This window comes from Mytilus californianus, unplaced genomic scaffold, assembly GCF_021869535.1.
Source record: "Mytilus californianus isolate M0D057914Y unplaced genomic scaffold, xbMytCali1.0.p SCAF_14, whole genome shotgun sequence".
Lineage (NCBI taxonomy): Eukaryota > Metazoa > Mollusca > Bivalvia > Mytilida > Mytilidae > Mytilus > Mytilus californianus.
The window spans coordinates 41033173-41044421 of NW_026262626.1; the positions used below are offsets into that span (position 1 = coordinate 41033173).

Below are 11249 nucleotides of genomic sequence, written 5' to 3' on the forward strand. Positions count from 1 at the left end.
CTTACTTTCCAACATCACAAAGGTACTCTGTGTAAAAACTTACATTCCAACATCACAAAGAATATCCTGGGTAACTGGATTAGTGAGAATCTGACCCAAACTCTGCCACGAGTGTAAGAATGTATCACTCTCCAGAAAATGGTCTGCACATCCATATCCTCTACAAAAACAATTGCTGCTATTATCTTTATACAAATATTTCTATTTCCTTACTAGAAACTGTGTTTTCTTTGATCCAATTAACATGATTAAGACAATGAAAAGCTGATTTTTTTATTTTTCAACTTTTTGAAGATACTTTGTACATGTGCAGGTAAATGATGCCATAACTTTATGATGTCCTTGATCTTAGAAAACATTCTGTTTAGTGACAAAGTAATATCAAAGCATAGTTAAGATTAAAAATGTCTTTGACACGAATAATCAGCTCAAGTTTATTCAACAGAAGAAGACATATTCAAAAATTTATGAACAGAAATTTGGAATGACGAAAGTTTTGGTTCATTTGACACAAACCTTTATCTGTTTATTCTTTCTTGCCACAAAATAGCAAAATATAACATGTTCAGATAAAAATTCAATTTCTATTATTTTGTTGACTGATAAGTGACAGTCACTTGTCCTTTTACCCATAGAACTTCACGAAAAATCCCCACACTTTGAAACCGCTTTTCAGTGTTTATAAGACAAACACAAGTCTGTGGTTCTAAACATTACTTTTGATATATTTTTTTTTTTATTTCTATTTTCAAAAGGAATTCTTGTTAAAAATTTCTGTGAGAAAAATTGTCAATGTCTGAAATTTACTAGTACTGGACCACTAGGCCCTTTCTTGTACTCAAATGTTATTACATGTATGCAGCAGTGCTCCAGAAGGGAGAATAAATGGTAGAAGTGTTGATTTTGGTCTACAATGTGTACCACAATCCCGGTAAAAAAACTTCAATTACCTCATGTCCCTGATGGTAAACTTCTGGGTCAATGGTCATACATTTTTTATAATAACAATTTTGGGATTGTTCTGTGTCATATTATACTTACGTTATCTCCAGTTCAGGTCCTAATCTGTAAGTTGCACCAAGCTCTTTGGCCTTTTGAATACCTGGAAATATTAACATCTAAATTAAGACTAAAGGAAAATAAATGGGGAATGTGTCCATGGGACACAGAAGATGCCCCCGCTTGCATATCATGTAAAGTTATAAAGGGACATAACTGAAGAACAGTAAAAGTGAAGCTACCCAAATTTGTACTTGATCTGAGTTTTGTGGTGATAAGTGTTGTGTATAAGTTTCATAACATTTGGTCAAGGCAACTTCCATTTGTAAAGGGGCATAACTCAAGAACAGTAAAAGTGACACCACCGAAATTCAAACGTCATCTATATAGTATAATTATCAATTTTCCGGTATATCCAAAATCATTATTTTTTACATCATTTCCACTTGGGCATTACAAAGATGGAGGTGGACATGTTGTAAAACATGCGATTCCCAATAATTTGTATATCTAGCTGATTACCATGTAAATCATACAGACTTAGTCCTCTTCCCCTCATATTCACAGTAATGCAAAGTGCAAACAGGCAACAAACATAATTTTTCTGATGTCAAATCCCTATTTCCAGGGACCTCCATGGATGAAAATTTAACGATGGAGGAACTTTCACCAGGACAAAACCCCATGAGTCATGAATGAAAGTATTTCATTCTTCCATTTCATTGTAAGGAATAGTGAACAGACTGATATATTGTTTATTATATTTATTTTGTTATCGAATATAACCAAAATTTTGTTAATTGTCATTTGTTACAATGTCAAGTCTGCATGGCTCCCCTTAGTCATGAATGACCACAACCTTTCCTCAAAGTTCAAAAATCGTTTTCTAGATATTTTGGTTATTGTTTAGGACTTAAAAATCTTTTTTTTCACTGTCAAATTCAGAAGTCACGAACAGGGATCGAAGATTTGCAGCATCAAGAACAAGAAGTTTCGTACCCGTTTTGTAAAACATTGAATAAAGATTTGAGGGCAAACATTTACAACTGAAATGATTTAAAATGGTTTTAATGACTTTAAATTCCATAGCAATAGACTAAGCAGCATGCATCTTTTGATTCTGAATGTGAACCATTTGTGTTAATTTGATTGTAAACTATGAAATGGATTCAGAATATGGATATGAAACTTCTTCAAATTATCAAGTTGCAGTTAATATTCATGTATTTACTTTATATTTGTAAAGTTATTCAATATTATCAATAATTGTTGTACTCATGTTCATGATGTTATTTGGCATAAAACTATGTTCTGATAAACATCTGATTTTGTACTTGTTTAAAAAGAGAGATGTTGATTGCGCAAGTCAATAAAAGAACGTGTTCGACATGTTAAAACTTTTTTCTTCGAAACTGGATTTAAAATTTTTATTTTTTTGTGTAACGTAATTACATAATGCAATAAAATTGAGAATGGAAATGGGGAATATGTCAAAGAGACAGCAACCCGACCAAAGAACAGACAACAGCTGAAGGCCACCAATGGGTCTTCAATGCAGCGAGAAAATCCCGCACCCGGAGGTGGTCCTCAGCTGGCCCCTAAATAAAATTGTGTGCTAGTTCAGTGAAAATGGAGGTCACACTAAACTCCAAAACATATAAATGAACTCAAATTAAAAAAACATACAAGACTTACAAAGGCCAGAGGTTCCTGACTTGGGACAGGCGCAAAAATGTGGTGGGGTTAAACATGTTTTGTGAGATCTCAACCCTCCCCCTATACCTCTAGTCAATGTAGAAAAAAGAAACACATAGCAATACATACAGTAAAACTCAGTTTAAAAGAAGTCTGAGTCCGATGTCAGAATAGGTAACAAAAGAAACTAAGCAAAATGACAATGATACATAAATGAACAAAGGACTACTAGCAGTTACTGACATGCCAGCTCCAAACCTCAATTAAACTGATAGAAAGATTATGTCTTCATCATATGAAAATCAAGTACAATCCCTCCCTTTAGGGGTTTAGTATCATACCATCATAAAATATATGAGAAGAACATAACCTGTATCATGCCAACAACTGGTTTTAGAATAAACGTGTTTATTTCCGATACAAAGACCCTATGAGTGAATCAATATAAATACCAAAATATGCAATCCTTAATGACATGACAACAGTATCGTAACTATATCCTTTCCGAATAAGTCTGTTTAAAGGTTTGGTTAGCTTTTGATGTGAATGCCGACATTTTTGTGCTTTGTAAAGAATATTACCATAAAATATTGGATGTGAAATACCTGAACGTATTAGATGTCTGCATGTTGATTTATATTTACGAATGATGTCCTTGTACTGATGATAAAATTTAGTAAATGTTTTGACTAGTTTGTGATATCGAAAACCCTGGTGTAATAATTTTTCAGTACTACAGAGATTTCTTTTGTTGAAATCAAATACGTTGTTACATACACGAGCAAATCGAACAAGTTGAGATATATAAACACCATAAGATGGTGACAAGGGAACGTCACTATCTAAAAATGGATAATTAACAATAGGAAATGAAAAATCATCTCTTTTATCATAAATTTTGGTATTTAGTTTCCCGTTAAAGATAAAGATATCAAGATCCAGGAAAGGACAGTGTTCATTGTTAGTATTAGCTTTATTTAAAGTCAGTTTGGCAGGATAAATCTCTTTAGTGTACATACTGAAGTCGTCATTATTGAGAGCCAATATATCATCTAAATATCTAAAAGTGTTATTAAATGTTAATAAATGGTCTATCTTGATCATTTTTCCTCATTTCAGGTGTAGATCTACCTCTACAAGTGATTAGCGGTCATTATTCAGATATCCCTCAGGGTTTTAAAACTGTAATCAGGAAGAGCCGTTGGCATGTTTGGATTATAATACAATAGGGGTTATGCAGTTACATGCAATTGATTATAATTGCTAACAAAAAAACATATTTTGACTTCACCTTCTGTATGAGTACTGTGGACCTTTAAACCATAGCGCAGTTATTCAACAATGGTGGGGATCATTTAACGATGGCGAATGATAAGTTTACAATGGTGGTACTATATAAAAATGTTATCAAAGACTTTAATTTAGGATTATGTGTTATTTTAACTTGTAGATATCCATGACCTTTTTTATGATGGCGCACCACCATCGTAAAAAAGGTCATGGATATCTACAAGTTAAAATAACACATAATCCTAAATTAAAGTCTTTGATAACATTTTTATATAGTAACAAGGAGTATAATGAGGTTTTAAAATGAGATTTCTGAGATACCACCAACATTGTCATTGGCAACATATTTTACAAACTGGCAAAGTTGATGTTCACTTACAGTTTATAAATGTAACCTAGGAAGAACTTATTATGAAACTTAGAAAGATGTGTCACTCTGATATTCTATAGCATTCATTCTGTTTTCAAGGGGGTGAAAATCTGCATATTTTTTTTAAGAAAAGAAATGTACAGAAATTTTATGATCAGCCCTTTTTTTAACGTGTTTCGTACTTTCTATTATTCTTGACAAATTCCCTTCAAAATCCATTGCCCATTGATTCAATGTGCATGTGGCGAGTGTTGCCGTTCTCCCCATATTAGATACACTCGTCAAAACCGACTCAAAAAGTTATTGATTATCAACTTTCTTTTTCGGTCACCGGAAGTTGTCAATAGTCTGTTTGATTAGTTTATGAGTTAGTGCAGAAACCATTAAGTTGTCTTTTCTTTTTTTTCTGATTCTCAAAATAACCAAAATCTACCATCAAATTAATATATAAAATCAGAAAGATTATAATATATGCATGATTTTTTATGTGAATAAACTATTTCCCTGGTTAAAATAGAAAATAGCAAATCGAACGCGACAGAATTTATCTTTTGACCTTGACCTTAAGTGGCCTAGAAATTACACATATGGTGGACCTTAGATCCTATGGCAGCTAGCCAGATTCCGGATGATTTACCGTTTTTGACTTTTATATTTATTTTTTTCAGCTCTCTTGGATTGGAGGTTCTTTATTTTCTTTTTGCGGGAAGAATAGAAAATACGAAATTATATAACCCGAATAATTCAGTCGTTATATTCCGCTGATCTATGATTACTCGCAAGTAGGAGAGATCGATTACGGGGAGGGACTGAATTATTCGGGTTAGAAATTATATAGACAAATAGAAAAGCGAAAATGACAGAAATTTCAGTAAAATCTGTATCTGATGTATATCAAACAATACAAAATTATGAAATAGAGAATCATGCTAAATTCCGAGTGGTTAAAAAGGATATCAACTACGGAAATGACGGAAAAGGTATCGATACATGGTCTATAGTATTAGTAAAAAGGGGGGGGGGGGGGGATTATTTCACAAGAAAATACGTGAACTTCAGTTAATGTTTTTCAAGAAACAGTATCCTTAATTAATTTTACAAAAAAGGATCTTGACTAAAGGACGTGAATAAATGCAGTGGATAATGCCTACAAAAGAGGGACGAAAGACACCAGAGGGACAGTCAAACTCATAGATCGAAAAACAAACAAACAACGCCATGGCCAAAAATAAAAAGACAAACAGACAAATAATAGTAAAGATGACACAACATAGAAAACTAAAGACTAAGCAACACGAACCCCACCAAAAACTGGGGGTGATCTCAGGTGCTCCGGAAGGGTAAGCAGATCCTGCTCCACATTTGGCACCCATAGTGTTGCTTATGTTATTACAAATCCTGTAAATAGTCTAATTCGGTAGGTCACATTCGTGAAAAGGGAAGGGTACTGTAGTTACGACATAAGGAACATATCCGATATCATCTGTAAAACGGTTATTCCGTAACGGCCAACCAACTCTTGATGGCGTCCGTAAAATTTACAAAGGGATGATTTCAACTTCACTATTTGGAACTCTTGGTTTAATAGCTTCCTTGTGAGCAGCAATCCTCTATCAAGGAAATCATGATAGGAAATATAAGCCCGGGAATATCATATCAATTGGGAGATATATACTCCGTATGCAGGCACTGCTGGAATGTTGCTACAAAGAAATGGAAAGTTCACAATTGGGATGCTGAAATTATCTCTTTTGTTGTAAAGTTTTGTTTTCAACTGACCCTCATTGTCAATTTCTAGATGTAAGTCAAGGTATGAGGTAGACTTAACTGTATCTGTAGTATCCTTTATCTCTAGTTCGATGGGATAGATTCGTTCAACATAGTCACCAAATTTTGTATTATTTAGTGAGAGAACATCATCTATATAGCGGAACGTAAAGTTAAAGGATATTGCTTACTTCTTATCTTTCTTCCTAAGAAGTTCCCGTATGAAGTCAGCCTCATAATAATAAAGAAACAAGTTGGCAAGAAGAGGGGCACATTTGGTTCCCATTTGAATTCCGACAGTCTGTTGAAAAACACGTCCTCCAAACGTAACAAATATGTTGTCAATCAAGAAATCAAGCATCTTGATAATGTCAGTTTCAGAGAATTTTTTGTTTGAATCAGAGTGAATCTTTACAAAGTAGGATTTATCCCAAATTATAATATCAAACTACAGTCTACATTTGATGATTTAGAAAATAGGATTGAAAATATCTGCATCCAGATCAATATTCTGCTACATATTCATTCAGGCTTTATTTGTTTTGTAGATTTGTCTCTTCTAGTGAAGAAAATACGGTTTCAAGATCCTCAGCCAGATTCAGTTCCTATCATTCCTTGTGATGGAATTCCTTTTGTAGTGGTAGGAAGGAAGCTGTTAGAATGTCACCAGGGCATTGACAGGGATGGCCACCGAAAAGAAAAACGCAAGATTGAGAAACAGAAAAATGTAATTATTAATAAGATATCAAGTCAGAATACTGCCATCATGGCCATTCAATCAATCCATCCTACAAGTCCTATATTGAAGTTCATGTGGACCCTTTGGCTAAAATGGCCAGTGGCGGATCCAGAACTTTTCATAAGGGGGGGCCCGCTCCAGTCATGTTTCAGTGATTCCCTATATAATCGACCAAATATTTCCCACGAAAGGGGGGGGGGGGGGGGGGGAGGCTCTCCAGGGCCCCCTGGATCCGCCTATGATGGCTGCATTTTCGACTAAAAATTTACTAGGAGTACAGACAAGCCTGTGCATCTGGAAAAGTTTTAAGACTATTGGTCAAAAGACATTAATTTTTGTACATGTTATAATGATGTATGTAAACAGATCGTTAGTACAGATTTTTGGATAGTACATGTAACAAATTAAAGTCCTCACTAAAGTTGAATCACATCAACCTACATTTTATACATGAACATGAATAGCTGATTTATATATAATAAGGCCCTGATCTAAAAAAGGTCGGAGTTAATTGACTACAATTTTGAGCCATAGCGATTGTAATTTTATGATTAATTAACAATATTCTATATTTCCAAACAGCAAACATGGCAATCCGACCATACTAAGAGTGGTTATTTAGAAATCGTTCAGAAACTTATTATTAACAATATTAAATGTATTAATGATACTTGGTAAAAAAGCACACATTCATTTCATCTTTTTCAATATACATGTATACATGTACATTATATACATGTATACATGTACATTATATACATGTGTTTGAAAAATACAATACTTCTCTTATTGTTCATAATGGACTTTGAATGCAAAGTTCTAATTTGTTCACTTGTAATGATTGTCATCACATTTAAAAAATGAATTTGACACCATAAATGTATGTTTAAATTTTTTCTTTCTTTCTGATCATTACAGGGAGATCATGATTTTAGAAGAAATAGGAGACTAGTCCAACCAACCAAGAAGAAAAATTGTCCGGCAAAACTAAGAATTAGACATGTTATAAAGTTTCCAGATTTCAAGGTTTACTCATGAAATACATCTCAAGTTTCAACTAGTTTATTTTTGCAGAATAATTGAGTTTTTGTTACATTTGAATATTATTTCTTTGATTTAATTATTTATAATGTATACCGGGTATATATATTTTATATATATGCCAGATATACATGACACAAGATGTGAAATTTACTGGCAAATAATAATTGAATCATATTTTCTTATTCTAGTACATTGAACAGATATGAGATTATGCCATGTCAGTCACTTTTATTGTACTTTTAGCATAGACACATTTAATTACTGCAATAGTAATGTACCTCTAAATATTCTAAAAAAAAAAACAAACTTATAAATTATAAAATTAAAAAAAAAAATTTTGATTGTTTCAGATGTTCAACCACACTATCTTTTGGTAGTCATGTTAGTACAGTTTGAAACTTAAATCACTTGAATATAACCATTTATAACAATTTATTACCGATATGATATCTGTAAGCATGCATCTCTTTGACATGCGCAGGCTTAAAGTATGAACATACTTTTTTCTATTTGATTACTGTATATATTTATCATGTATTATATACCATGTATACAGTGTATATGCATACTGAAGGAATTTTATTAGTTTCATTTAATATTATAAAAAAAATGCCCTTTTACTGCAAAATATTGTTGGCTCTCGGACTGATATCATGACCTAGGGCTGATAAGGGGTCTGATATGAAAAATGACATGTTATGTTCTTTTTATCATATACTTCCAGAAGACATACAGACAACAACTATTTTTTAAACTTTGCATTTGAAAAAATGCATTTGATGTAATATTTGAATTGCATTTTTTAATAAGATATTTTCCTGATCCCTAATATTCTTTTATAATAATAACTGGAAGCAGTTGATATAAAACGGAAGCAGTTGATATAAACCGGAAGCAGTTGATAACAAAAGTCATACTATCACACGGCTAAGACAATTCCTCAAATTTAATGAATAATTATATCTACAAATTAAATTTATCATAGGGTACAATTATACCATTATTTTCTACAAGTATATGATAAATGTTCATATCAGCAAAGTATCACTCTTATCGACAATATATATACTAAATATTGAATTGTAATTTTAATGTGTTTCAAAGTGAGTTCAAAACCAGCTGTAAACTTGTATAATTTAACTGGTCCAATACTTGTTATCAATTAAAAAAAATAGTAATGTATTAATTACTACTGTATTACTTTAATTGCTTTTGTCAATGAAACTATCATATCTTATTGTTTAAATTATTCCTTTTCCTTTGTTTGAAAGTTGTGATTGTTTTTGCATGTTTTATCTGTTTTGTATAATGTTTACATGAATATTTTAGTCTGTTTGCTTGCATGATTTAGCATGATTCAAAGATTTTTACAAGAGTTGCCTGAGGTTAGTAGGAATGTGAAAAGTATTTTTATATTTTAATAATAACTTTTTGTTGTTTTGAAATTAAAGTTTCATATTTCAATTAATCGAGTAAAAAAATTATAATAATTTCCTTAGATTGACTTAGTGGCATATTGCATTGAATAGATTTGAATACTTAGAAAAAGTGATCATAACGCAACATCACCCTGAACATCGATGAAATATTTGCCACTGGATGTAAAGCAAACATCATTCCTTAACAATCAACTATCTAACCTGACAACACAACAACAAAAATAACCAAAAAAGTTGACTCATAGATCTGAAATGTGATGAAGTGAGATGTAAAATAGATACCAATAACAAGACTCTCATTGTTAAGATGAATGTAAAACAATGGCAATTTATCTTTTTACTTGTTTCTGAAATATAACGAATGAAGATATGGGGGCTTCATACGGGAATTACTTCAGTTTTTTTAATGTCTGAATAATCTGAACAAACGAGTTATATCAATTGACAACATTTCTTATACTTTTTTAGATTGATGTGAATAGTACTGCATATGAAAAAGATAAGATTTCATCCAAGCTGAAGAAGGCAATTGAAAAAAAAGAAGAGCTTAGCATTGAGCATAAATTTTTCATTGCTTTGCCAGACCCTTCTGATCACAGAAATCATCTTAGTGGAGAGGTACATATTTCATGAATAGGTGTGGCTTACAGTCCACATAAGTATAAAGTCATGTTCTGGGTAGCTGCATTAAGACTTCTACAGTCCTAATTAGGTAAAATGTCATCATCTGGGTAGCGGGATTACAACTTCTTTAGTCATACATAAATTAAGCATGTTAAGAGTCATCATCTGGGTAGCTGGATTATGACTTCTTTGGTCATTCATAAGTATAGAGTCATCATCCGGGTAGCTGGATTACAACTTATTTAGTCAAACTGAAGTATAGTCATCAGCCAGGTAGCTGGATTACAGTTTCTTTAGTCATACATAAGTATAGAGTCATCATCCGGGTAGCTGGATTACATCTTCTTTAGTCATCCATGTGTATAGAGTCATCATCTGGGTAGCTGGATTACAACTTCTTTAGTCATAAGTATAGAGTCATCATCCAGGTAGCTGGATTACAACTTATTTAGTCATACATAAGTATAGAGTCATCATCCTGGTACCTGGATAACGACTTCTTTAGTCATACAAAAGTATATAGTTGTCATCCGGGTAGCTGGATTACGACTTATTTAGTCATAAAGAAGTATAGAGTCATCAGCCGGGTAGCTGGATTATGACTTCTTTACTCATACATAAGTATAGAGTTATCATCCAGGTAGCTGGATAACGACTTCTTTAGTCATACAAAAGTATAGAGTTGTCATCCGGGTAGCTGGATTACGACTTATTTAGTCATACATAAGTATAGAGTCATCAGCCAGGTAGCTGGATTACAGCTTCTTTAGTCATACATAAGTATAGGGTCATCATCTGGGTAGCTGGATTATGACTTCTTTACTCGTACATAAGTATAGATTCATCATCTGGGTAGCTGGATAACAACTTCTTTAGTCATACATAAGTATAGGGTCATCATCTGGGTAGCTGGATTATGACTTCTTTACTCGTACATAAGTATAGAGTTATCATCCAGGTAGCTGGATAACGACTTCTTTAGTCATACAAAAGTATAGAGTCATCATCTGGTTAGCTGGATTACAACTTCTTTAGTCATACATAAGTATAGAGTCATCATCTGGGTTGCTGGATTATGACTTCTTTACTCATATATAAGTACAGAGTCATCATCCGGGTAGCTGGATAACAACTTCTTTAGTCATACAAAAGTATAGAGTCATCATCCGGGTAGCTGGATAATGACTTCTTTAGTCATACAAAAGTATAGTGTCATCATCTGGGTAGCTGGATAACAACTTAATTAGTCATACAAAAGTATAGATCTAGTCATCAGCCGGGT

The 11249-nt window shown here is 32.8% G+C and overlaps 1 protein-coding gene across 5 annotated transcripts in view; it reads right to left on the bottom strand.

Moving 5' to 3' along the window:
- Positions 1-4685, bottom strand: part of LOC127724545 (glutamine-dependent NAD(+) synthetase-like) — a 41886-nt gene extending 37201 nt beyond the window's left edge. For all 5 annotated transcript variants that reach the window (XM_052231531.1, XM_052231530.1, XM_052231529.1 and 2 more), the window contains exons 1-3: positions 4537-4685; positions 1042-1102; positions 44-160 (exon numbers count right to left, since the gene is read on the bottom strand). In XM_052231531.1, the coding sequence (XP_052087491.1) occupies positions 44-160; positions 1042-1102; positions 4537-4621 (263 nt within the window). In that variant the 5' untranslated portion in view covers positions 4622-4685. The remainder of the gene's footprint in view (positions 1-43; positions 161-1041; positions 1103-4536) is intronic.
- Positions 4686-11249: the final 6564 nt, after the last annotated feature.